Source organism: Emys orbicularis, chromosome 1 (assembly GCF_028017835.1).
Source record: "Emys orbicularis isolate rEmyOrb1 chromosome 1, rEmyOrb1.hap1, whole genome shotgun sequence".
NCBI classification, from domain to species: domain Eukaryota; kingdom Metazoa; phylum Chordata; order Testudines; family Emydidae; genus Emys; species Emys orbicularis.
Window position 1 is genome coordinate 356,543,248 of NC_088683.1, and position 25,849 is coordinate 356,569,096.

Genomic DNA, 25,849 nt, shown 5'->3' on the forward strand with positions numbered 1-25,849 from the left:
CATTCTGACGCCGGCCATGCCGCCCCTAAAAATTTGCCGCCCCAAGCACCAGCTTGTTTTGCTGGTGCCTAGAGCCGGCCCTGCTCCTCCCCCAGCACAAAGCAGCATTCACCTCCACCAAAACAATGACAGCAGTTACTTAATATTTGCAGTCGCGACTCCCCTCACCCTCACCCCCACCTCCCTTCTGGCTGGTGCCTCACAGCCACAGCATGCCTGCACTGGTCACTTGACGTTGCTCTTCCACATAGACTGGCACATAACAGTAATGAACAGGACAGAGGGTCATTTTTTGGCACTGAGGGTAACTGCCTTCTCCAGGGGGATTCTTCCTGGGGAGGGGAAGGAAGCGGCAGGGTCATCTGCTCACGCGCTGGAGAACGGTAACGCAGCCGTGGTAACTGGTACAGCGTTGCAGCGGGGGCTGCTGCGCCACGTTCCCCGTCGCTGGGTCAAAGGTGAAAGCTTTGTCCGTGCCTTCCCCATTCTCATCCCGGCCGCCCAGGATGTAGATCTTCCCACCGCACACCGTCACCCCACAGCTCTCCTGCAGAGGGGAGGAAAGAGAGGTGAGGGCATCTCTCCCAGCTTCGTACAACAAGCCTCAAAGGGGAGGTTTAACAAGGAACAAAGTGGGGATCATGCTCTGGTCTCAACTGACTCCGCTCGGACCTGTCTAGCTGTGAGATCACACATCTAGCAGGGAGGGAAAGAGGGGTAAGCAGAAAACAGGAGGTCTGGGGCCTGGATGTTGTGAGCCCCTGGGGGTCAAGAGGGCTGTTTCTGGGCAATGCTTTTGGATTTTTATGGATGTCTAGAGAGCAAACACGGGAGGTCCTGCCTGAACCGAGTGATGTGATCTTTTCTGTTCTATACTGTGCTTCTCAGAACTAGCAGATGCTCACAAGAGGTGCAATAAGGCAGTCTGTCATCTCCACGGGAAATTCACTGCACTTCGGGCTTACTCATGCAAGCTGCTGAGTAGAGCTGGTTGAAAAGAGTCAACGGGGTTTTGGTTTGTTTGAATAGAAATACATATTTTTTTTAATTTCTTACCGCATTTTCAGCAATAAGAAATCTGACTTTTTTTAAAATTTATTTTAAATGAAAAATGTTCAGGTTTTTCTTTTCCCCCCCAAATGAAAAACAAATCTGAATTTTTGTCTTATCAAAAACCAATTTTTTTTTACCGCAACCTACATAGTTCTACCAAAAACAAAATTCAGTTTCCCTCCCCCCCCATTTAAAAAAATCAGAAAATGTTTACCAAAATGAAAATGTTCATTCTAGATGAAAAAGCCATTTTTCATTTAAAAATAAAATATATGTATTGCCAAAAAATTTCAGCCAGCTTTGGTGTGGAGCAGTGACTATTTACATGCTTGAATTTAAGCATGTACTTAAGTGTTTTTACTGGATTAGGGTCAGAGCTCTTAGCACCTTGTCTTTAAACTTCTGCAAAGATTCTCATGTTCACAGAGGATATTCTAGAGAATGAGGTGAAGTTCAGAGCCTCGTACTGAAATTTCTCCTTACCAGAGGTCCTGGGAGAGTGGCCACTTCTCTCCAGGTGTCTGTTCTGGGATCGTAGCAGAAGATTTTACTCAGGAGTCCACCCACAACGTAGATCATGTTGTCCAAGGAGACAGCATTAATGCACCTCTGATAGAAGGGGGTGGGAGACAGGAATGTCCATTTGTTCTCCTCGGGATTATAGCACTGGAGCTGGGAGGAGAAATAGGAAATCAGCTATTGAAACACAGACTCTCGTGGTGTCCCTGCTCAGGCAAAATCCCAGTAACTAAAACCCAACACCATAGGCACCGACTTTGACTTTTCCCCAAGGGTGCTCCACCCCTGCTCTGCCCTGAGGTCCCGCCCCCCTCCCCCCAAGACCCTTCCTTTGTTCCGCCTCTTCCCGCCCCCACTCTGCCCCTTCCCCAAAGGCCTTGCCCTCGCTCCTCTTCCTGCCTCGTCCCCAAGGCCCCACTCGCTGGTCTCCACCCTCCCCCAAGCCCCTCCCTGAGCCACCAAACAGCTGTTTGGTGTCACCACCTATCAGCTGATCAGCGTTGCTGTCGAACAGCAGTGGCTGGTGGGTGCTGAGCACCCACAATTTTTTTCTCTGGGTGATTCAGCCCTGAAGCACCCACGGAGTCAGTGCCTATGCCCAACACACGCTGATGGCACAGTCCCTTTGAGCCAACGCCTTGCTGTGCATCTATCAACAAATGAATAAATGGAGAAGGAGCATGGTGCAGTGGACAGAGAACAGGACTTGGGAGTCAGGACACCTGGTTTCAGTTCTTGGCTCTGACACTGATTCACTCTGTGATTTCAGGCAAGTCACTTAGGCCCAGATTTGTAAAGGTATTGAGGTGCCTAACCCCCAACGAAACCAATGGGAGTTAAGTGCCTACATGCCTTTAAAAATGTGGCCCTTAGACTTCAGTTATTTCAGAAGTATCCACTAATTTTGGGGGGCCAACCAGATGCCTTAAGAGGCCCGATTTTCAGAAGTACAGAGCATCTGCACCTCCAAAAGAATTCAAAGGGAGCTGTGAGCCCTCAGCACCTTTGGAAAACAAATCAGGCCTGTAAGTGTCAAGTTGGCCCCCTGAAAAATAAAATACCCAGAGCCAGTGGACATTTGAAAATTTAGGCCTCTGCCTTGCAATTGCCAGTCTGTAAAATGGGGATAATGCCTGCCTCCCGCAGGGGCGTGTGTGCATCTGGTTAGATTAGTTCCATGTCTGTAAGGTGAACTGAAGATAAAAAGTGCTGAGAATGTCTTATTAATATAATGACAACTATTAACGAGCGAGTCCTGGAGCAGCATATCTGGTGTGTAGAGGCCTTCCCCAGTCAGATAATCCCCAAGGAATAAGCAGAGTGATCATCTGAAACACTCTGAACATGCCCATAATCCACTGTATGCCACTGCGGGTAGGTCTACACTGCAATTAGACACCCACGGCTGGCCCGTGCCAGCTGCCTCGGGCTTGGGCTGTTTAATTTCAGTGTAGACGGGGGCTCGGGCTCTGGGATCCTCCCACCTTGCAGGGTCCTAGAGCCCGGGCCACAGCCTGAGTCAAAACGTCTACACTGCAGTTAAACAGCCCCTTAGCCCGAGCCTCACAAGACAGAGTCAGCCGGCACTGGCCAGCTGTGAGTTTTTAATTGCAATGTGGACCTACCCTGAGAGACCCACGCGTCTGTGGTATTACAGGCAGAGCAGGGCTTGTCTATTTGAAATAGGGTTCGGACGGGGGTTAGTTTTGTATGCGGACAGCACCGCGGACCTCTGCACTCACAGAGGTATGCTAATATTTTATTACAAGAACGCTTTGTAACGTTCATCAATCACAGCCTGCAGGCTGCTGGCCTGTCCCCCACCCCGAGAGGGCTAACACCACAGGCCCGTGCATCCTTCAGGGCACAGTCTATTCTTCAGACACAATCCAACAGTTCAACCTCAGTTCCCCATATAAAGCTGGTCTTCCCCCTGACCCAGGGGTCTTCTGCAGGGGCCCAGAGGCCTCTCCCCTTGCACGTCTCTCCCCAGCTCCAGGGCCTGCCACAGGAGCCTGCCTCCCTCCTGAAGTTCTCCTTTCCAGCTTAGCCACTTGCAGGCTTCGATAACGACTGGATCAGTCTCTGCGGGAAAGAGGCTCATCAGCCATAGATGAGGCTGGGTCCACCTCCCCTTAAAGAGCCAGCCTGTGAGAGACAGCTCCCCGTGAGGTGTAACCTGTATTGTAAATGCTTCGGGGCGGCAGGGACTGTCAGTTCGGTATTTGTACAGCACCTGGCACAATGGGGTCCTGGCCCATGACTAGGGATCCTAGGCATGACTGCAGTCCAAACAACAACAATAATGAGGTAGGCAGAGTCAATATTATCGCCTTGTTACAGATAGGGAAACTGATGAACAAAAAGTGAGCGATTTGCCCAAGGTCACACAATAAGCAAGGAATGAAACCCAGGCGACTTGACGGCCAGTCCTCTGCTCTAACCACTAGACAGCTCTCCCCTACTACAACCACAAACAGGTCAGGCAACATCACAGCTGGAGAAGTGGGCACTGAGGAAGCACCTGAAAACAACGGAGTCACACCCTCCCGCTCCTTGTTTACAAGACGTCTCAACCAAAGCAAACTCGCTGAGCTTTCCCTTTATCCTCACCGTACCTTGTCTGTGTTTGCGCTGTCATCCACAGCGCCCCCAATCACGTAGAGCTTGTTCAGACAGGGGACCACAGCCGCCGAGCTCACCGCTTCCAGCAAAGGGGCGACAGCCGACCAGCTGTTGGAGAACGTATCGTAGCATTCCACGCTGGCCAGGCGGTAAAAGCCGTCAAACCCCCCCACTGCGTAGATCTGCCGTGGAAGGAGCAGAGTCAGTCGGCAGAAATCATATCGGGAGGGAGGGGCACTGGGATACAGAATCAGACACCTGGTACTGGGCATAACGATCCCATAGGGGCATGTGCAAAAGCTGCCTTGGGGCCTGGAAAAGAGACAAACAGCTAGAGTGCAGAGTGAACTATTAGCAGGAAGGAGTGTAGATAGAACAGAGCGGCTTGCCCATAGAGGCCTGGAATCACCCAATGCTAGTTACTCCTGAGGCACACTTGGGCAAGGATTAGGGGATTGCCCTACAAAGAGCAGCAAGAAGCTTCCTGGAAAGGGAGTTGCTCAGGGAGATCAAAACAGAGTACAACAGCTGCTGGGTGTAAGCAGGCTCCAGCAGAGATTCCTCAGTCTTTAAGGAAAAGGGACACCCCCGAGTGGGAAAACCAGGAGCATGGGCTGGATGGGGCTTTGAGCACTTTTATTTGGAATTTTTGTTAATTTAATAAATCCAGCCCCCAGGAAGGGCACTGATGACCTGGAGAAGAATTTCTATCTGGCGTTCTTATGGGGCCGTGAAGAAGAGGGGAAACTGAGGCAGAGTGCTGCAGCACCATCTCTGGCCACAAGGGAGCACACAGGAGGTGATCTGCCCTGTTACGGTGTGACTGAGGGGAACCAGGACAGAGGAAAAACCCACACCTTAAACTCCACAAGGTGAGCAACAGGATGCACCATTTTTAAACCTCTGGGCTGCATGTTTTGCACACAAAGATCGAGTCCAGCTTTCTAACAACATAGCTCTGTACCCTTCAATTATATATTTTATTGTTACAAGTATCAGATTTTATAGTAGGCCATTTAAGCAACACTAAGCGCCTGATCAAACACAGAGATTTTTGTCATTGGCTTCGATAGCAGAATTGTTCTGTTCTCCTATATCATATAGCCAGGAGGAGTGAAGGAATTCCTACAGCCCAGCTGTATTCTCACAGAGACAGAAGTGACGGCCGCTATCACACAGAATCATAGAAATGTCAGGCTGGAAGGGACCTTGAGAGGTCCCCTAATCCTGTACTGAGGCAGAACCAAGTAAACCTAGACCAGCCCTGACAGGTGTTTGTCCAACCTGGTCTTAAAAACCTCCAAAGGTGGGGATTTCACAACCTCCCTTAGAAACCTAATTCAGAGTTTAACTATCCACATAGTTAGAAAAGATTTTCCTAATATCTAATCTAAATCTCCCTTGCTGCAGATTAAGCCCCTTTCTTCTTGTCCTGCCTCCAGTGGCAGTGGAGTGATCACCATCCCATTTATAACAGCCCTTAGCCTAGTCGAAGACTTATCAGCTCCCCGCCTTGGTCTTCCTTTCTCAAGACTAAACATGCCAAGTTTTGTTTTGTTTTTAAACCTTTCCTCACAGATCAGGTTTTCCAAACTTTTTATCATTTTTGTTGTTCTCCTCTGAACTCTCCAATTTATCCACATCTTTCCTAAAGTGGGGCACCAAGAATTAGACGCTCCAGCTGAAGCCTCACCAGTGCCGAGTAGAGTGAGATAATTACTTCCCACATCTTACGTACGACACTCCTGTTAATACACCCCAGAATGAGATTAGCCTTTTTTGCAACTGCATCACATTGTTCATGCTCATTTATTTTGTGATTCATTATAATGCCCAGATCCTTTTCAGCTCTGTTGCTACCTAGCCAGTTATCACCCATGTTGTAGTGGTGCATTTGATTTTTCCTTCTTAAGTGAAGTACTTTGCACTTGTCTTTCTTGAATTTCATCTTGTTGATTTCAGACCAATTCTCCAGTTTGTCAAGGTCATTTTAAATTCTAATCCCATCTGCTTGCAAGCCTTGCAGGCTTGGTGTCATCCACAAACTTTATGAGCATACTCTCCGCCACTCCATTATCCAAGTCATTAATGAAAATATTGACTAGTACTGGACCCAGGAGTGGACCCCAGTAGATACGCCCTCTCAGTTTGACAGTGAGCATTTAATAACTACTCTGAGTACAGTCTCTCAATCACTTGTGCACCCACCTTATAGTAATTTCATCTCAACCACATTTTGTAGTTTGTTTATGAGACCAGCATGTGGGTCTGTGTCAAAAGCCATACGAAAATCAAGCTATACCACATCTATGGAGGACAGGTCCATCAACAGCTATTAGCCAAGAGGATCAGAGAGACAACCTCATGCTCCAGGCGTCCCTAACCTCCATATGTCAGAAGCTGGGAATGGGCGACAGGGGATGGATCACTTGATGATTACCTGTTCTGTTCACTCCCTCTGGGGCACCTGCCATTGGCCACTGTCAGAAGACAGGATGCTAGGCTAGATGGGCTATTGGTCTGACTTAGAGGGAGGGATAGCTCAGTGGTTTGAGCACTGGCCTGCTAAACCCAGGATTGTGAGTTCCGTCCTTGAGGGGACCATTTAGGGATCTGGGGCAAAATCAGTACTTGGTCCTGCTAGTGAAGGCAGGGGGCTGGACTTGATGACCTTTCAGGGTCCCTTCCAGCTCTATGAGATAGGTGTATCTCCATATAAAAAAAAAAAAAAAAAAGTATGGCCATTCTTATATTTTACTGATTCCCCACTATCCGCTAGACCAGTAACCCTGTCAAAGAAGGACATTAGGTTGGTTTGGCATGATTTACTCTTGAGAAATCCATGCTGGCTATTTCTTATAACCCTATTATCCTCTAGGTGCTTACAAATCGATTGTTTAATCATTTGTTCCAGTGCCTTTCTAGGTGTCACAGTTAGGATGACTGGTCTATAAGGCCTTTGGTCCCCCTTTTAAAGATACCATCTATGTTTGTTCTTCTCCAGTCCTCTGGGACCTCACCCGGCCTACATGAATTCTCAAAGATAATTGCTAATGGTTACGCGATTGCTTTAGCTAATTCCTTAAGCATCCTAGAATGAATTTCATCAGGCCCTGTCAACTTGAATACGTTCATTTATCTAAATATTTGTTAAACCGTTCTTTCCCTATTTTGGCTTGCGTTCTTTCCCCCTGGTTGTCAATATTAATTGTGTGGAGTATCTGGTCACCATTAACCTTATTAGTGAAGACTGAAGCTTTAAGTAACTTCTTCTTATTTCCTTTTATGTCCCTTTCTAGGTGTAACTCTCTGGGTACCCTAGCCTGTCTGATTCTGTCCCTAAATGCTCATGCTTTTCTTTTGTACTCCTCCTGAGCAATTCGTCCATGTTACTACTTTGTGGTGACTTTCTAGTAATTAAAGAGCTCTTCATGGAGCCATATTGTCGTCATCTTATTCTCCCTATCTTCCCCTCCCAGGGGGATAGTGTGCAGTTGTGCCTTTAAAATTGTCTCCTTGAAAGACTGCCAGACACAGGTGCTAGCTTCCTCATTTCCCCGGGGGTCTCAATCCCCACTCTGCTCCAGGCCTCACCCCCACTCCAGCCCTTCCCCCAAGGCCCCACCCCAGCCCCACCTCTTCCTGCCCCTGCTCTGCCTTTTCCTGCCCCATTCTGCCCCTCCCCTGAGCGTGCCCCACCCTCACCCCCAGAGCCTCCTGCACGCTGCTGAACAGCTGATCCACAGTGGGTGGGAGGTGCTAGGGGGAGGGGGAGGAGGTGATTAGCAGGGCCGCCAGGGGATGCTGAGCACCTACTATTTTTTTCCCATGGGTGCACAGCCCCGGAGTACCCACGGAGTCGGTGCCTATGCTGCCAGCTCTCCTGTATTCCTTTAGATTTTCTTCCCATGGGACCTGTCACATGTTCCTATGTTATCTGCTGTTACCGTGGGAGGAGGAATGAGTGCCGAAGCCCATAGGCGCCGACTCTGTGGGTGCTCCGGGGCTGGAGCACCCATGGGGAAAAATTAATGGGTGCTCTGCACTCACCAGCAGACAAGCTCCCCCCTCCCCGCCCCCCCAACCCACCTCACCTCTGCCCTGCCTCCTCCCCTGAGCGCGCTGCGTCCCCGCTCCTCTGCCTACCTCCCAGCGCTTGCCACCGCAAAACAGCTCACAGCATAAGAAGCTCCAGGAGGGAGATGGGAGGAGCGGGAACATGGCGCATTCAGGGGAGGAGGTGGGGAAGAGGCGGGGCCGGGGCTGGGATTTGGGGAAGGAGTCAGATAGGGGCAGGGAGGGGGCGGAGTTGGGGTGGGGACTTTGGGGAAAGGGTTGGAATGGGGGCGGGGCAGGGCAGAGTCGGGTCGAGCACCTATGCCGAAGCCTCAGTTACTAGGTTTGGTCGATAGTCTATAACACCAAACTGCCGACTGAGGGGAATGAAGTATGTACCTTGCCCTGAAGAGTCGCCATTTTGTGTCTCCATCTGCCCTTGTGCAGACAGGCAACTTTGATCCAGACGTTCAGCTGGGAGCTCAGCACCCAAACGTCGCTGCTGTTGATGTGCCCTCCTGGAAGACAGACAGAGAGGCCCCAGGCCGTCAAGGGGAGAGCCACCCAGAACCGAGGGGCCCTGAGGCAGCTTAATGTAAATGACAAACACCACCATGCAGTGATGTAGTGCCTGACGTAGGGATCTCGCTTGTAGAGGCAGAAGGTGGAAAAGGAGGAGAAAGAAAAGGCTCAAAGAATGTTGGCCATCCTTACAGGATGGGGGACTATCCTGAGAAGCAGGGACTCCGAAAACAGATTGGGGGGTGCGGTGGATAATCAGCAGAATGCGACCTTCCAGTGTGACGCTGTGGTCGTTCTTATCGGGTGCGGAGCTGGCCAACCCAATTTGCGGCAGCCTCCTCAGCGGAGCACAGAGCCCTCCGACCACCATCCAATCTGGTCCAAAAGCAGTCATGAGCGATGTGAGACGTTGTTGGTCTTTGGCCACAGCCGCATGCAGGGTCCTCTCGTTGGCCCCAGGAGTGAAGGCCGGCTGCACGTTGACCCAGGCCCATTGAAAAATCGGTTCAGAAGGACCCATGAGCACCGTAGTAAATCAAAGCCAGGTACCTGCAGGGTTGGGTCCGTTATAACAGACTGCTTTCTGTTGCCAGCTGCAGACCATTCTTCATGCCACATCGACATTGCGGAGAAATCTGGGCAGGGCAAATAAGCCCACAACAGGTGCCTCAACCACAAGCATGCTCTTGGGTGGTTGAAGAGGTCTGTGTGTCGTGGTAGGCACAGGATTGCCCTGATCTTCTCGGGTTGCTACAGCCAGAATGGCTAACGATGGACGTGTGGAGGAATAACGTTGCTGGATGTGGGGAGCCAAACATAGCATTAGCAGTGACATGGTGGTGAAAAGAGCGAATGCGATCTTGGGATGCATAAACAGAGGAATCTCGAGTAGGAGCAGAGGGGTTATTTTACTTCTGTGTTTGGCACTGGTGTGATCCCCCTGCTGGAATCCTGTGCCCAGGTCCGGTGCCCACAATTCAAGAAGGATGTTGACAAATAGAGGGTTCATAGAGGAGCCACAAGAACGATTAAAGGATTAGAAAAAATGCCTAATAGTGAGACTCAAGGAGCTCAATCTGCTTAGATTAACAAAGAGAAGGTTAAGAGGTAACAGTCTAAGCATCTACATGGGGAACAAATATTTAATAATGGGCTCTTCAATCTAGCAGAGAAAGGTCTAACATGGTCCAGTGGCTGGAAATTGAAGCTAGACAAATTCAGACTGGAAATAAGGTGTAAGTTTTTAACAGTGAGAGTAATTAACCATTGGAACAATTTACCAAGGGACGTGCTGGATTCTCCATCACTGACAATTTATAAGCCAAGATTGGAGGTTTTTCTAAAAGCTCTGCTCTAGGAATTATTTTGGGCAAGTTCTATAGCGGTCAGACTAGATGATCACAAAGGTCCTTCTGGCCTTAACATCTACGAACCTATGGCCAAGATGATATATTAAGAATGAATTCTCGGCCGCTTACATTTCCAACTCTAAGTACAAGGAACACTGCTAACCACTACGGTGTGACAAGAGCAGAAAAACACAGACCTGCATAGCATACTCTGAGATAGGTCCTAGACGCACACGGGTAACAGACCCGGGTGACACTGCAGCTGGAGAGGAGAGCAGCACGGCGCCTGAATCGGCCGTTTCTCTAAGAAATGCTTGGAAGGGTAGCTGTGGGGCTGTTGCGGGGTTTCTCACCTGATATATACACGTCATTCTTTAGGGTGCAGGCTGCAAACTCCGATTTGGTGTACCCTGGCACGCTAGAGAGAGCTGTCCACTGCCTGCTCTTCGGGTGGTACATATCAGTGAAGGGGAGCTTCAAGAGGCCTTTCTTATCACAGCCGCCTATAACTACTATGACCTCTGCTAATTCCATGAACCTAGAATGAGAAACACATGGATAAATATTAAAGCAACAGTCCCAACTTTCTGATCTATTGTCGTGCTCCAAGCTTCATCCTCCTACCGTATTGTCTGGTAGAAAGCACTATGATACCTATTACCATGAGGAGTCCCATTGGGATAGGCAGTGTTATCTAGTGGATATGGCACTGGATTGAGAGTCAGGAGACCTGGGTTCTATTCCCAACTCTGCCACTGACTTTCTGGGTGACCTTGGGCAAGTCACTTCACCTGTCACTCAATTTCCCCTCCCAGCCTTTGTCCACCTTCACTATTTAGATTGTAAGCTCTCTGGGGCAGGAGTTGTCTTTATTATGGGTTTGTGCAGTTCAAAGGCGTTGTCCAGCTTCTGTTAAATAGAGTCAAAGTTAAAAGTGTTGCTCGTGATCTTCAAAACTCTCCACAGGATCGGCCCAGCTACCTGAAGTCCCCACTCTGGGATCATTGCCTCTCCTGACAGTCATGTTCCTCATGACCAAGAAAGCTGCCAGCCTCAGGAGCGAGACCAGTGACCATAGGAGACAGAGCTTTCTTGGCAGCTGGCCCATGGCAAACTCACTGCCAGAAGAGATTAGAATTGACACACTGCAGCTGCTGTACTAGCTAGCAATAAAATAAAAATGGAAGGAGGGAAACTCCAGCCAACTGGTTAACGGAGGGGGCGGGGGAAGGATGATTGGGGTGGTAGCTCAGGACTTGAGAGTTCAATTCCCTGCCTCCAGGCTGATTCCCGTAGACAAGTGTCAGAACACGCTGCAGCAGCAATCAGTCTTGAGAGTTTGGACGGAACACAAGGTTTGCCATCCCAGATCAGACCCTTGCCCATCAGCCGCCCATACTCGCTGCTTCAGTGAAAAACAGAACAAACTAAATCCCCCAGTCAATCTGTGCAATGCAACAGATAGCGGGACTCCCTCCTGACTCCTATGGACAATGCCAAGCAGGGAGGGGTTGCAAGTGCTTTGGACGATAGGATTAAAATTCAGAATGATGTGGAGAAATGGTCTGAAGTAAGTAGGATGAAATTCAATAAGGACAAATGCAAAGTACTCCACTTAGGAAGGAACAAATCAGTTGCACACATACAGAAAGGGAAATGACTGAGTACTGCAGATATGAATCAACAGTGTAACACTGTTGCAAAAAAAAAAAAAAGCAAACATCAAATTCTGGGCTGTATTAGCAGGTGTGTTGTAAGCAAGACACAAGAAGTAATTCTTCTGCTCTACTCCATGCTGATTAGACCTCAACTGGAGTATTGAATCTAGTTTGGAATGCCACATTTCAGGAAAGATGTGGACAAATTGGAGAAAGTCCAGAGAAGAGCAACAAAAATGATTAAAGGTCTAGAAAACATGACCTATGAGGGAAGATTGAAACATTTAGGTTTGTTTAGTCTGGAGAAGAGAAGACGGAGAGGGGACACGATAACAGTTTTCAAGTACATAAAAGGTTGTTCCAAGGAGAAGGGAGAATAATTGCTCTCCTTAACCTCTGAGGACAGGACAAGAAGCAATGGGCTTAAATTGCAGCAAGGGAGGTTTAGGTTGGACTTTAGGAAAAAGTTCCTAACTGTCAGGGTGGTTGAGCACTGGAATAAATTGCCAGGGAGGCTGTGGAATCTCCATCACTGGGGATTTTTAAGAGCAGGTTGGACAAACACCTGCCAGGGAGGATCTAGATAATACTTAGTCCTGCCATGAGTGCAGGGGACTGGACTAGACGACCTCTCGAGGACCCTTCCAGTCCTACGATTCTATGAAAGCAGCTGATACCCTCAGGCATGCGATTTGATTACTCGTCACTCAGCACATATAATTACAATGCTATCATTGTCCACGGAATGATCCTGCCCCTTTTAAAATCCATTTGACTTAAATCCATGCGACTTGTGGCAGTAAATTCCACAGCCTGATGGCACCCTGCATGAAACAGCAATTCCTCCAGTAGCCCCTCACTGATAGTGTTGCTGCAGCTCTGGGGAAGCAGTGTGGCCTAGCATGCTGAGCAGGGGATTCTCCAGTCATATTTCTTGCACTCACACTGTGCTTTGGGTGCCTGTCCCTTAAATTAAAAGCCACTCAAAATAACACAAAAGGATTGTCCATAAACAGTGGCACCCCGCCCGCTGCCTAGAGCTAATGAAAACCAAAAGGGGGAAATTGCAGAAGATGGACACTTGGTCTTACGTTTTATTTAACTTCTGATTTTTTTTGATCCATTCTATAGTTAGTGGGAAAACGAGGGGGAAGAAGGGGAAATTTGCAAAAGAAATTGTGCGGAAAAGTGTTGCCCTTTTTCCACCAAAATTCAAAATTTTGGACCAATTTTTTCATAGAAATTTCAAAATTCCAAAAATTTTGGCCAGCTCATTCTGAGACTGTGAACCTCCAGTAGCCTTCTCTGCTATAATAACAGGAGTACTTGTGGCACCTTAGAGACTAACAAATTTATTAGAGCATAAGCTTTCGTGGGCTACAACCCACTTCTTCGGATGCATATAGAGTGAAACATATATTGAGGAGATATATATACACACATACAGAGAGCATGAACAGGTGGGAGTTGTCTTACCAAGTCTGAGAGGCCAATTAAGTAAGAGAAAAAAGAAAAAAGAAAAAAAAGAAAAAAACTTTTGAAGTGATAATCAAGATAGCCCAGTACAGACAGTTTGATAAGAAGCAAGTGTGAGAAATACTTACAAGGGGAGATAGATTCAATGTTTGTAATGGCTCAGCCATTCCCAATCCCTATTTAGCCCTGAGTTGATTGTGTCTAGTTTGCATATCAATTCCAGCTCAGCAGTCTCTCGTTGGAGTCTGTTTTTGAAGTTTTTCTGTTTTAAGATAGCCACCCGCAGGTCTGTCAAAGAATGGCCAGACAGGTTAAAGTGTTCTCCCACTGGTTTTTGAGTATTATGATTCCTGATGTCAGATTTGTGTCCATTAATTCTTTTGCGTAGAGACTGTCCGGTTTGGCCAATGTACATGGCAGAGGGGCATTGCTGGCACATGATGGCATATATCACATTGGTAGATGTGCAGGTGAACGAGCCCCTGATGGTATAGCTGATGTGATTAGGCCCTATGATGGTGTCACTTGAATAGACAGCTCTCTAACACCACATTCTACAGGCCATTATCCTCTGATCCCACTGAGGATTACCTAAAGAAACTACACCATCTGCTAAAAAAACTCCCTGACAAAGCACAGGAACAAATCTGTACAGACACATGCCTAGAACCCCGACCAGGGACATTCTATTTGCTACCCAAGATCCATAAACCTGGAAATCCTGGACGCCCCATCATCTCAGGCATTGGCACCCTAACATCAGGCTTGTCTGGTTATGTGGACTCTCTCCTCAGACCCTACGCTACCAGCACTCCTAGCTATCTTCGAGATACTACTGACTTCCTGAGGAAACTAGAATCCATCGGTGATCTTCCAGAAAACACCATCCTGGCCACTATGGACGTAGAAGCCCTCTACACCAATATTCCACACACAGATGGACTACAAGCTATCAGGAACAGTATCCCCGATAATGTCACAGCTAACCTGGTGGCTGAACTCTGTGACTTTGTCCTCACCCACAACTATTTCACATTTGGGGACAATATATACCTTCAAGTCAGCGGCACTGCTATGGGTACCCGCATGGCCCCACAGTATGCCAACATTTTTATGGCTGACTTAGAACAACGCTTCCTTAGCTCTCGTCCCCTAACGCCCCTACTCTACTTGCGCTACATTGATGACATCTTCATCATCTGGACCCATGGAAAAGAAGCCCTTGAGGAATTCCACCATGATTTCAATAATTTCCATCCCACCATCAACCTCAGCCTAGATCAATCCACACAAGCGGTCCATTTCCTGGACACTACTGTGCTAATAAGCGATGGTCACATAAATACCACCCTGTACCGGAAACCTACTGACCGCTACACTTACCTACATGCCTCCAGCTTCCATCCAGGACACACCACACGATCCATTGTCTACAGCCAAGCTCTAAGATATAACCGCATTTGCTCCAATCCCTCAGATAGAGACAAGCACCTACAAGATCTCTATCAAGCATTCTTAAAACTACAATACCCACCTGCTGAAGTGAAAAAACAGATTGACAGAGCCAGACGAGTACCCAGAAGTCACCTCCTACAAGACAGGGCCAACAAAGAAAATAACAGAACACCACTAGCTGTCACCTTCAGCCCCCAACTAAAACCTCTCCAGCGCATCATCAGAGATCTACAACCTATCCTGAAAGATGATCCTTTACTCTCACAGATCTTGGGAGACAGACCTGTCCTCGCTTACAGACAACCCCCCAACCTAAAGCAAATACTCACCAGCAACCACACATCACTGAACAAAAACACTGCCCCAGGAACCTATCCTTGTAACAAAGCCCGATGCCAACTCTGTCCACATATCTATTCAAGTGACACCATCATAGGGCCTAATCACATCAGCTATACCATCAGGGGCTCGTTCACCTGCACATCTACCAATGTGATATATGCCATCATGTGCCAGCAATGCCCCTCTGCCATGTACATTGGCCAAACCGGACAGTCTCTACGCAAAAGAATTAATGGACACAAATCTGACATCAGGAATCATAATACTCAAAAACCAGTGGGAGAACACTTTAACCTGTCTGGCCATTCTTTGACAGACCTGCGGGTGGCTATCTTAAAACAGAAAAACTTCAAAAACAGACTCCAACGAGAGACTGCTGAGCTGGAATTGATATGCAAACTAGACACAATCAACTCAGGGCTAAATAGGGATTGGGAATGGCTGAGCCATTACAAACATTGAATCTATCTCCCCTTGTAAGTATTCTCACACTTGCTTCTTATCAAACTGTCTGTACTGGGCTATCTTGATTATCACTTCAAAAGTTTTTTTCTTTTTTTTCTTTTTTCTTTTTTCTCTTACTTAATTGGCCTCTCAGACTTGGTAAGACAACTCCCACCTGTTCATGCTCTCTGTATGTGTGTATATATATCTCCTCAATATATGTTTCACTCTATATGCATCCGAAGAAGTGGGTTGTAGCCCACGAAAGCTTATGCTCTAATAAATTTGTTAGTCTCTAAGGTGCCACAAGTACTCCTGTTATTTTTGTGGATACAGACTAACACGGCTGCTACTCTGAAACTTCTCTGCTATGTGGGGAGAACAACATTAGCCTGCTTTGGGAAGCTTTTCCAGATGTACAAGTGAAGCCAGATAGGAGTAAAGAGCTGTATCTGGCAACGGGTTAAAGTTTTAGAATCAGAAGGGACCATTATATAGTCTAACTTCCTGCATAAAACGGGCCAGAGAACATCACCCAGTAACTTCCACATTAAGCCTTCAACTTTTGTTTGAGCTAGAGCCTATCTTTAAATCAAAACTAGAGTGATGGAGAATCCACCACAACCTGTGGTAACTTGTGCCGATGGTTAATTTAACCTCACCGTTGAAATTGTGCGTGTTTCTTCTACTCAGATTTTTCTCACTTCAGCTTCCAGCCATTGGGTCTCATCTTTTTCTGCTAGATTAAAGAGCCATCTACTATCAGAAATCTCTTCCCCATCTAGCAGCAACGTGCCTGCAGACCATGACCAAGTCACCTCTTTGCCGTCTCTCGGATAAACTAATCAGACTGAGCTTCATTAGTGTCGCACCACAAAGGCAGGTTTTCCAGACATTGAATCATTCTTGTAGCTCTCTTTTTTGAGCCCTTTCCAATTTAAGTAAAGGCAATTTAGGAAGGCATTAGCATGAGGAACCGTATAAATAGCTCATGTGAATTTTAGGGACTTTTAAATAAACCACCACCACTAGCTAAGTCTTCTCAGAGCCAAGACTACTGGGCTGGATGATGTTCCTTTACTGCAGGGAAGAGAAGCATCTTTCCCTGCTGTGATGCATGGCTAGAAAGGGTTAAACATCCTGCAGAATAAATGATTCATATTCAACCCTTAAAGACACTTGGGGACATAGTGTTTGTGTATTTACATATATATGGGTAATGGTCGACAATGGAATCAACAGTCCCTGTCTATGCTGTATTCTGATAATTCAGGGATCAAAAGAACATCCTAGCATTGAAATGAATTGTAAACACAGGCTATCGCTGTGTTCATCTCTCTTTGAAATGTATAGCAAATAATCTGTGAATGGTGGAGGAACAAGCAAATTGCCTTATGTTAATTTGTATAGCTAAGTACCGGTGATGGACCTACTTCAAAGTCATCCTGATTCCCTATTGTTCCCCAAGGGACTCCAACGTGTCCAAGGCGGCTTGACATTGTATAAAAGATCTTTGGGTCCTGATCCTGTTCATCTCAGATCTGCTTGATGCTTCATTAGGGGAAGCTTAAGCCACCAGATTGGGATCCCAGTGCTGACTGGTCCACCCTGAATGTGATATTGGACATTGGACTATCACCTATTAACTATTTCTAAAAAAACTCTTTGCAATGACAAAGCGCACCATCTCTGCTATGTATCTGAACCTCAAGAATTAAACTCATGTCTGTACGTATATTGACCTTTTAACCATACTCTCTCTCTCTTTTCTTTTTTAATAAATTTTAGTTTAGTTAATAAGAATTGGCTGTAAGCGTGTATTTTGGGTAAGATCTGGACTATTCAATAACCTGGGAGGTAACGTGTCCGATCCTTTGGGATTGGTAGAACCTTTTCTTTTATATGATGAAATAAGATTTTCAGAAATCTTCATTATATTTGACTTGGGTACCTGGATGGAGGCCTGAGGCTGGGTACTTTAAGGGAACTGTATTATTGACTTCTGAATAATGAGTGTGGTAATAAAGAAGCTGTTCTATGCTGGCTTGGTGAATCTAAGTATTGAATTATCCACCAGCTTTGGGGTTTGTCTGCCCCATTCTTTGCACTTCACCCTAACTGAGTGTCCTCAGCTGGCCCCTGCTCACACCTGCTATGTAATTACTGGTGAAATATTTTGGGCTGAGTTATACAGGAGGTCAGACTAGATGATCACAATGGTCCCTTCTGACCTTGGTATCTAGGAATCTGTGACTCAGGTATGCAGATTTAGGAGACAGTTTCCTGTTTTTACCTCCTAGGCCTTGACCGCAGAGAGCTGACTTCATTCCCAAGGATATAGTACTTCCGTGCTTCGTGCAGTAAAGGGATGCACTCCTTGGAGTCCTGGATGAGCTCGTCCATTTCAACCTTTTCCAGGAAGTACATGGGATCCAGCAGAGGGAGGCGCACGTGCTCAAGGAGATCTTTCAAAGCTCCTTTCCTGGTGGCAACATCATGCCGTACCCACCGCATCACCGCTTCGAAGACCACTTCCTCCTTGGGGACTACCAGCTGCTCATCTGACAGATACTTGACCAGCTCCTTCACGCTCAGCTCCAGGAACTCCTCATGACATGACACCTCCACGAAGCCTTCTAGCATAAACCTCTTGCTCTTCTCAGCCAGGGAGGTGATGGAGAATGAGTCGGCGAACTTCAGGATGCCCAAGCAGTTGCATGGGTGAAGCTGGCCTTCAAGGAAGGTAACACACGCATCTGTGAGCTTGGAGATCTGAAGTAAGTTGGATAGCTCTAAGATGTCTTCAACATTGTCTTCCTGAATGACTATGTTTCCCCCATACATATAGTCCAGGAGGAGGCTCATGGTGGAGGCAGAGATCTTCTGGATGTTGATGATGTCTTGATGGCCTTCCTTGAGGCTACCACCGAACATGGCCCGGAAGTAAGTGCTGTTGGCTGACAAGGTGGCCCGATGGCAGGGGAACTCCTGCCCATCAATCAAGAGCACCACGTCCGTGAAGATGCCGCTCTGCCGGTAGGAGTTCAGAGTCTGGAGGATTTGCTCAGCATGGCAGGACCCACTGCAGAGTTTCATGTGCAACTTTTCTTTGCTCTGCTCTCGAGTTGCATTTTCAAGGCTGCTCGTTCTGTAGCTGGATTCTTCTTTTATCAGCCGATGCATCCTGATTTCAGGGCAGGGGTGGAGGGGAAAGAGCAAGGAACACAATGAAACAGTTGTCAAATTATTGGTGACTAACATCAGCTCATTAAGTATTGGCTAAAATTGCTCTTAAGTTAAAAGATTTTGTTGCATGCACTCATCATAACATTGCAACAAACCTGCAGTTCCCTAGGACTTTCCAGGTGTAACCAGGTCATAAGGAACTTCATAGCAACAGCAGGAATTAAGGCCCTGATTCAGCAAAGCACTGAGCCACATACTTAGGTTTAAGCACATGCTTAACTCCCACCAAACCACCAGGATGTACGCATGTGCTTTAGTTCTTTAATGAACAGTGGCCAAAATTCAGATCCTCTTACTCTCAAAGCACAGACCCCTATGGTTTTGCAGAAAGGAAATCTCTTACCTGTAGCTCAGAGATCAGCTGAGCATACAATAGAAGGCAGTGGAACATGCCTGAGGAGGCCTTGTCTGTGCCTGCTCCAGGTCAGTTCCCGGATTCCACCAGCCATGGGCAACACAAGCACTCTTCTCTAGGCCTACACAGGACCCGCTGTCACTCACCAGTTAGCAACAGATATATCCCAACCCTGGAGCCCTCAGAGCATCTCCCTGGAGCATCCAGCCCCTGTGTCCACTAGACACTCCCAGTGTTCACAGAGTTGCTGCTCCCAAAGGAGCAGGACACCCCAGCTTACCAGTTCCACCTGAGATCACCGCTCCACTCAACTCACAGCACTTAGATATGTTTATAGTGAAAACAAACAGAAGCAAAGAATAGATTTGGGTGATTGCCTAAGTGGAAATATTGGGAACAAATGGTTACATGTCAAATAAAATCATCACACATTCTGGAGCCTAGATTTAATCAACAAGATACTCTCGTGTCTGACAGGACAACGCTCACCCAAAGTCCTTGCAGCAATTTAAAGCCGGGCTGGCTGTGACCCTCCCTTCATGAGACAAACTCACGGTCAATTTGCCTTTTCAATGGAGGATCCAGGATGTCCCCTGGATCCCCTAGATCGATCAGAACGAGCCTTTGTTTTAGACAAACAGGACACTGCCCTGCTGACTGTTTCTTCTTGTAGATTTTGTACTCAGCAACTGGTTCAGTATGTAAATAGGCCTACAGTGCGAGGCATATAATAAACAATACACAAGCGGCCAGACACGGAGCTAGGTGTCTTACCTCCCACCTCAAAGAAACATTCCTGAGGAATGTCACGTCCTGGTGGCCTGCTTTAATCCCAGGACCTTAACATAATTTCCAGTATAGATACATAACTCCTTCAATACTATCCGTACATACATTTCGCAACGATTAGGACAGCCAGAGAGCTACTGGTGCAGAGACATCACACGCCATGCTTTGGTGAATTACTGTGCATGTGTGTGACCCAGGGGACCCCCATTAAACCCTATGCACCCCATGTGTCCTCTGCCAGTGGGCACCAGGAGGTCCCCAGGTCACATATACGCCTTGTGATTCTATGAAATGAAATATGTTGAAAACTATCCCAAACTAACAGCATGTTAAGGAAGGGCTAATACACTAGGGTACTGTGGGGGAGGGGGTGACACACACCTCTTGTGAGTGCCTCCTGTCACTGGGTGTGGTACTGCAATCTTTTTTTTCTCCTGGTGCCCCCTATAGGTTGTCAACCTCATTAGGCAGGTCTTCAGTGGCTCAGCCCTCCAGCTGAGTCATGCAGTCAAAATGGATGAACCCCTTCCGGGTAGCAAAAGTCCAGCAAGCTCCCTGCCCTCACCAGGGGCTTCAGCTGCATCTCTGGGCCCTTTAAATTCCATCTTTCACTCAGACTTCTAAGGGAGCCTTGTTCCATTCTCGGAGCCCAGGTCACTTCCCCAGGGGCCACATTGGGGAATCCAGGCCACACACTACTCTGGGTCCCATCCCAGCCATGTACTGCTGCTACTGCTTTTCCCTGGTCTTTTTCCCACCTAGCCCCCTGACTTTCATCCATTACTTTAGGGTCACAGTTCTCAGGTCCTCTCTCCCCAGATCCAGTAGATGCAGCCCGTTGAGCTCCTTTGGCGAGAGCAGAGTCCCCTTCCTTACTCCTCTGGCCCCAGCCAGGAACTGACCAGCTTAGGTCCTGCAGCTCCTTTTATCTGAGCCTGCTGGGCTCTGATTGGCCATACAACCTCTCTAGGAAGGCCCGGAGGACCCACCTTCATTGCTCCTTTCCTGGGGTGGGGTGTGGTAGGACCACAGGGCCTCTGGAAGGGGGTCCCGAAGGTCCTGGTCCACCCCATCACAGGTACAAGCCAGGAATAATTTTGTAACCCCCAGCTATAAAACATGTAGAGAATTGAAAGGAAAATTACTGTCTATTCATGGTGTTTATATGGCCCTCATAGCACAGTACCTGAGCACCTCATAATCTTTAGTGTATTTATCCTCACAACACCCCTGTGAGGCAGAGCAGTGTTATCATTTCCCATTGGGCAGGTGGGAAACTGAGGCAGAGAGAGAGAGAGAGACACTAAGTGATTTGCTCAAGGTTAGAGAGCTTAGAGGTGAACCTGAGTTTCCAGAGTCCAAGGGTAGTGTTTTTTGGGGCCCAAGGTTCTCTGGTCACACATCAGATTCTCACACCCTAGAGGCTGGTGATTAGGGCACTGGGAGGTGGGTGATCCATGGCCAAATCCCGGCTATGCCTGATTCAGGGATGTGGGATGAAAAGCTCTGCCTTGAATCAAACAGAGCAAGGACCTGAACTTGGGTTTCCCATGCTGTAGAGCAGTGGTTTTCAAACTTTTTTTCTGGGGACCCAGTTGAAGAAAATTGTTGATGCCTGCGACCCAAGGGAGCTGGGGATGAGGGATTTGGGGTGTGGGAGGGGTTCAGGTGTGGGGCAGAGGGTTGGGGTGTGTCCAGAGATCTGACCCCAACAGCTGGCTAGCAGCCCACAAGCCTCACGCTGGCTTTCGCAACCTGGGTCCTCCTTGCAGGCTGACCTTAGTACCCTTCCAGCCCTGAATTCTCCCCCAAATCCAGTCCCTCTCACCAGACCGTCTCAGAGAAAGGGTTCAGTTCTCTGCCTTTACAAAGATAGGCAGCCACTCCAACCTGCCAGCTTTCTAGACGCACACACTGTACTGATGATTTATAATGAAAGCAAAACAAGTTCATGAACCATGGATTAAGTGATCCCAAGTAAAAGAGCAAAAGGTAGAGATGGTTAAAAGCAAATAGAAGTGAAAACATGCATCTAAGAGCCAAATTTAATCTCACATAATACAGTCTTTATTCAAAAGGATTTCTCTCACCCAGACTCTCCTTGCCAGCCTTTTACTTGCCAGGACCCATCATGGAGATCTTTGTTTTGGTTTGGTTTCTTTGGTTTCTCAGGTGAAGTAAAAGATGGAGTCTCTCTGACCTGATCTCTCCAAAGGGATGTTTTTGGCCTGGTCTACACTCGGCAATGCGGTCAGTATAGCTACATTGGCTCAGGGGTGTGAAAAATCCACACCCCTGAGCAACGGAGTTAAGATGACCTAATCCCCAGTTTAGACAGCGGTAGGTCAACAAGAGAATTCTCCTGTCAACCCAGCTACCAGTTCTGGGGGAAGTGGATTACCCACGCTGATAGGAGAACCTCCTCCTGTTGGCATAGGTAGCACCTTCACTGAAGCGCTACAGTCTCCTGTGTCTCTCTGGGGTGCAGGGGTCATGTTAATTCTCCGGCTCTTGAGTTCAGGAATAGGTTAACCTCTCTGCCCCCCACCCTCCCACACACACTGGTTTAGCTCACTGGCTTTGTTTACTGCCAATATTTAAATTGAGGTAACCCACATTCCTTGGTCTAGGACACACCCATTTATCACCTTTACCTAGGCTAGGGTGTCTGGCCTTAAACATAGGTGACCAGATGTCACGTTTTTAAAGGGACAGTCCTGTTTTTTGGGACTTTTTCTTATATAGGTGCCTATTACCCCCCACTCCCATCCCGTTTTTTCACAGTTGCTATCTGGTAACCCTACTTAAACATGTTTTAGTAGCATCATACAGAGAGAATTCGTGACCTCACACAACGGTAACATAGACATTTTACAATAATATTAATAACCAATGAGCTATTAGCTTTCATAGGTCACCTCACAAGGCCTATTTTGTAGAAATATTCTTGCAGTAGCGTGTAGGGTAGGAATACGGAAGGGCCTAGGGTCATGGTGTGACCACATGCCTTCAGTGGAGATACACCAGGGGATGAACTTGGCTCATTATGCAGCAAAGAGGAGCTACTAGGATTACAGAGGGAGATTTAAAAAAAAAAAAATCCTTCCCAGTAATTTCTAAGACAAACATCTGGAACCACAGACCAGATTCAATGTCTTCCAACATCCCTCCTGAAATCCCGTTTCCATGGTCACTTCCCTTGGCCTGTCTGCTGAGATTAGCAACAGAGGTACCAATGGTGGGGGGGGGGTTGGGGATACCACGAGGAAATGGATTGAGATCACCAGACTCATTTTTGATGGGGAGTTGACCAGCCACACCCAGCTTCTCTTCTGTCCATCTTTCACACACGCAGAACACCCAGCCCCCCACCCACCATAGTCCATTTTCCAAGCAGCTCCCATTTTTCCTCCATCGATTCTTTATTCTTCTTTCCATAAATGCAGACGTACTTGTGGGCACAAAGCCACTGGGAAAGCTAGACCGGACACGGCACTGGCGAAACACACCAGTGGGACCAGATCCTCAACTGCTGTAAATCAGTGTAGCTCCACTGGTGTAAATGCAGCTGCACCCACATCATGGGACTGGTCCTCAACGGGTGTATCTACAGACAGCAGTGCTAGGGGACCTAGAAGTCCCACTCTTTAGAGTTATTACAGATCTTCCTACCCAAACTGCAAGAGGCTTACAGGTAAGATCAATAAAGATGGGGATCATGTTTAATGCCCCCTTTCCCCTTTAAGGGAAGTAACCGGGGTGTGCAAAGTCAGGGCCTTGTTCTCTTTTGTCATCCTCTTCTTACACGTTTCCTTAGTCTCCAATTGCCTTTGATGGCTTCTTTTCTGACCGGGCAAGCGTAAGCCGCAGCCTGCGCAGGGCTAATTGCAGCTCTGCTCTCTGGTTTCCCATTGTTCCGGCTCGCATTAGGAATAACCCAACCTTCTTGCCCTCTCGTGAGCCCACAGACTCTTTGCTAATGCCAAGCACCTGCCCCCGACGAGGCGATTCAGAAACCACTTTATCCTCCAACAGCTCTAGCCAACCTCCCCACCCAGGGCCCCTTTAACTGGGCTCTTCGGTGCTGCACGTCCTGTTTCCAAACATGGGGACTGTAACAGGGCACTCAAATCCCCTGGCTGGATGCTCTGCTCTGCCCTTCAAAGGCCATTTGGGCACCTAATGACTGATATTAATGTCCAAGATGGGAATTCAATGCCCTATTTGGACACCCACATTTGAAATTGGGGCTTGACTAGCCGGAATGACGACTGTCAGCATGTGATCTAAGAGATGGGCCAGAACCAATCCCCCAGGCCCAAACCTTCCCGCAGGGGTTAACTGCGTAGCTCAGGCCCAGCGTTGTTACGCGGCTTTATACCAAATCACAGCCACCAGCACGCAGACCCCACAGGGCTCACACCTGGGACCTCACCACCAAAAAGCACTTGAGCTTAAGCAGTAACTCCATCAGCAGCTCTTTGCTGTGCTGGAACCAGCTACTACAGAAAGATGTGACCGGATGCACCAGGCTATTATTATTTAGCTCTCATCTGTTGATCTCAAAGTCCTTTATAGAGGAGGTCGATATTATCCCCATTTTACAGAAGGGAAAACTGAGGCACAGAGAAAGGAAGTGACTTGCCCAAGGTCACCCATCAGGCCAATGTGGCAGAGCAGGAAATAGAACCCAGGTTTCCTGAGCAACAGTCCCGCGCTCTATCCACTAAACTGCCTCCCTTGCTAGTTGTATTAGTTCGTTGTCCAGGGGATGATAACGGGTCTAAAGTGCTCTCAGACTATTGTATTGCACTGTTGAAACTAACAATGATGAAAACTATGGATTAAGATCTGGTCTCTACTAGAAATAATTTTGAAAAAAAAAATCCCATATTAAAATAATTTTCACCAATTTTTTTAAACAAACAAAATTAGCTATCTGGGAAAAGGATGCCTTGGTTTTAGATTCATTTTCAAGGCCATTTTTGAAGCCTCTCTTATGGGTTTTGCAGTACAGGTGTCAGTGAAGCATGGAAAAAATCTCCTGTCATTTACGAAGCTTTTGGTCATTCAAATTGTAAAGCTTGACAGTTTTGTTCCACTTTCCCATCTGATCACTGGACTATGCTGTGCTCCCTGGTACAAAGTGGCCTGATTTTATTTCTTTTACAACAGTGTAGATCAGCAGTAGGGTATCACATAGGGAGGAAGGATGATCTAGTGTTTAGGGGACTGGACTGGGACTTGAGAGACCTGAGTTAAATTCCCATCTCCTGCACCCTGGGTGACATTGGACCACTCACTTAATTTTTGTAGAGTTGGGATAACGGCACTTCCCTACCTCACAGGGTCTCGTGAGGATAAAAGCCATGAATGACTGCGAGATGCTATGATGCTGAGAGCTTGAAACGACAGAAGAGTCAGTTGAGTTACGCAGGGGTAAGCGAGCCCCAGAATGTCCCTAAGAAAAGGGTCCTTTCGTGATGCATCTCAAAGAAAATGACCTTGATTTCGATTGAGGTAATTCATCCCAGTTAAACAAAGAAAACCCTGAAAACCACCTGCCCAGAGCGCGCCTTGCTGCTGTGACACACACGAGCACCAGGACTTTGTACAGCCTGGCATCGCATTGTATAATGAACAGCACAGGTGTGTGGCTGAGGATCGGACAACCCCCCCCCCCCCCCCCCCCAACCTCTCCCAGCCCTGATCTCCAAGTCCCAAGCTGGGGGTGTCACTGAACAACCCTGCACATTACCCTGGCTCCGCTGGGCTCCTGACAGCCAGCACAAAGAGAACCCCTGGGTATCGGCCCAAACCTCTCACTCCCTGTCCACCCCCTTTACCTAATGTGCATGAATCACAGGGCAAAGAGGCCACTGGTCTCTTCCAGTTGTCATTGCTCCCATCCCCCCCCCTCCCCCCCCGCACAGCCCGCATGGCAGGTGTCACAGAGATCC

The 25,849-nt window shown here is 47.7% G+C and overlaps 1 protein-coding gene across 1 annotated transcript; it reads right to left on the reverse strand.

Annotated features, from left to right (window-relative positions):
* Positions 1-358: 358 nt before the first annotated feature.
* KLHL35 (kelch like family member 35) lies at positions 359-18,682 on the reverse strand. Its single transcript, XM_065423311.1, has 6 exons — positions 17,793-18,682; positions 10,478-10,662; positions 8,653-8,771; positions 4,191-4,379; positions 1,537-1,725; positions 359-547 (listed from the first exon to the last, which is right to left on the reverse strand). Exons 1-6 carry the CDS (start codon positions 18,680-18,682, stop codon positions 359-361), a joined length of 1,761 nt encoding a protein of 586 aa, XP_065279383.1.
* Positions 18,683-25,849: the final 7,167 nt, after the last annotated feature.

Bases quoted from the DNA above. Each gene is read 5' to 3' on its own strand.
- KLHL35 (XM_065423311.1), bottom strand. From the start codon at position 18,682: ATGCATCGGCTGATAAAAGAAGAATCCAGCTACAGAACGAGCAGCCTT. The intron at 1,726-4,190 runs GTACGGTGAGGA...TTCTCCTCCCAG, and splicing joins ACAGCGCAAACACAGACAAG to CTCCAGTGCTATAATCCCGA. The intron at 548-1,536 runs GTAAGGAGAAAT...TCCCCTCTGCAG, and splicing joins CCACTCTCCCAGGACCTCTG to GAGAGCTGTGGGGTGACGGT.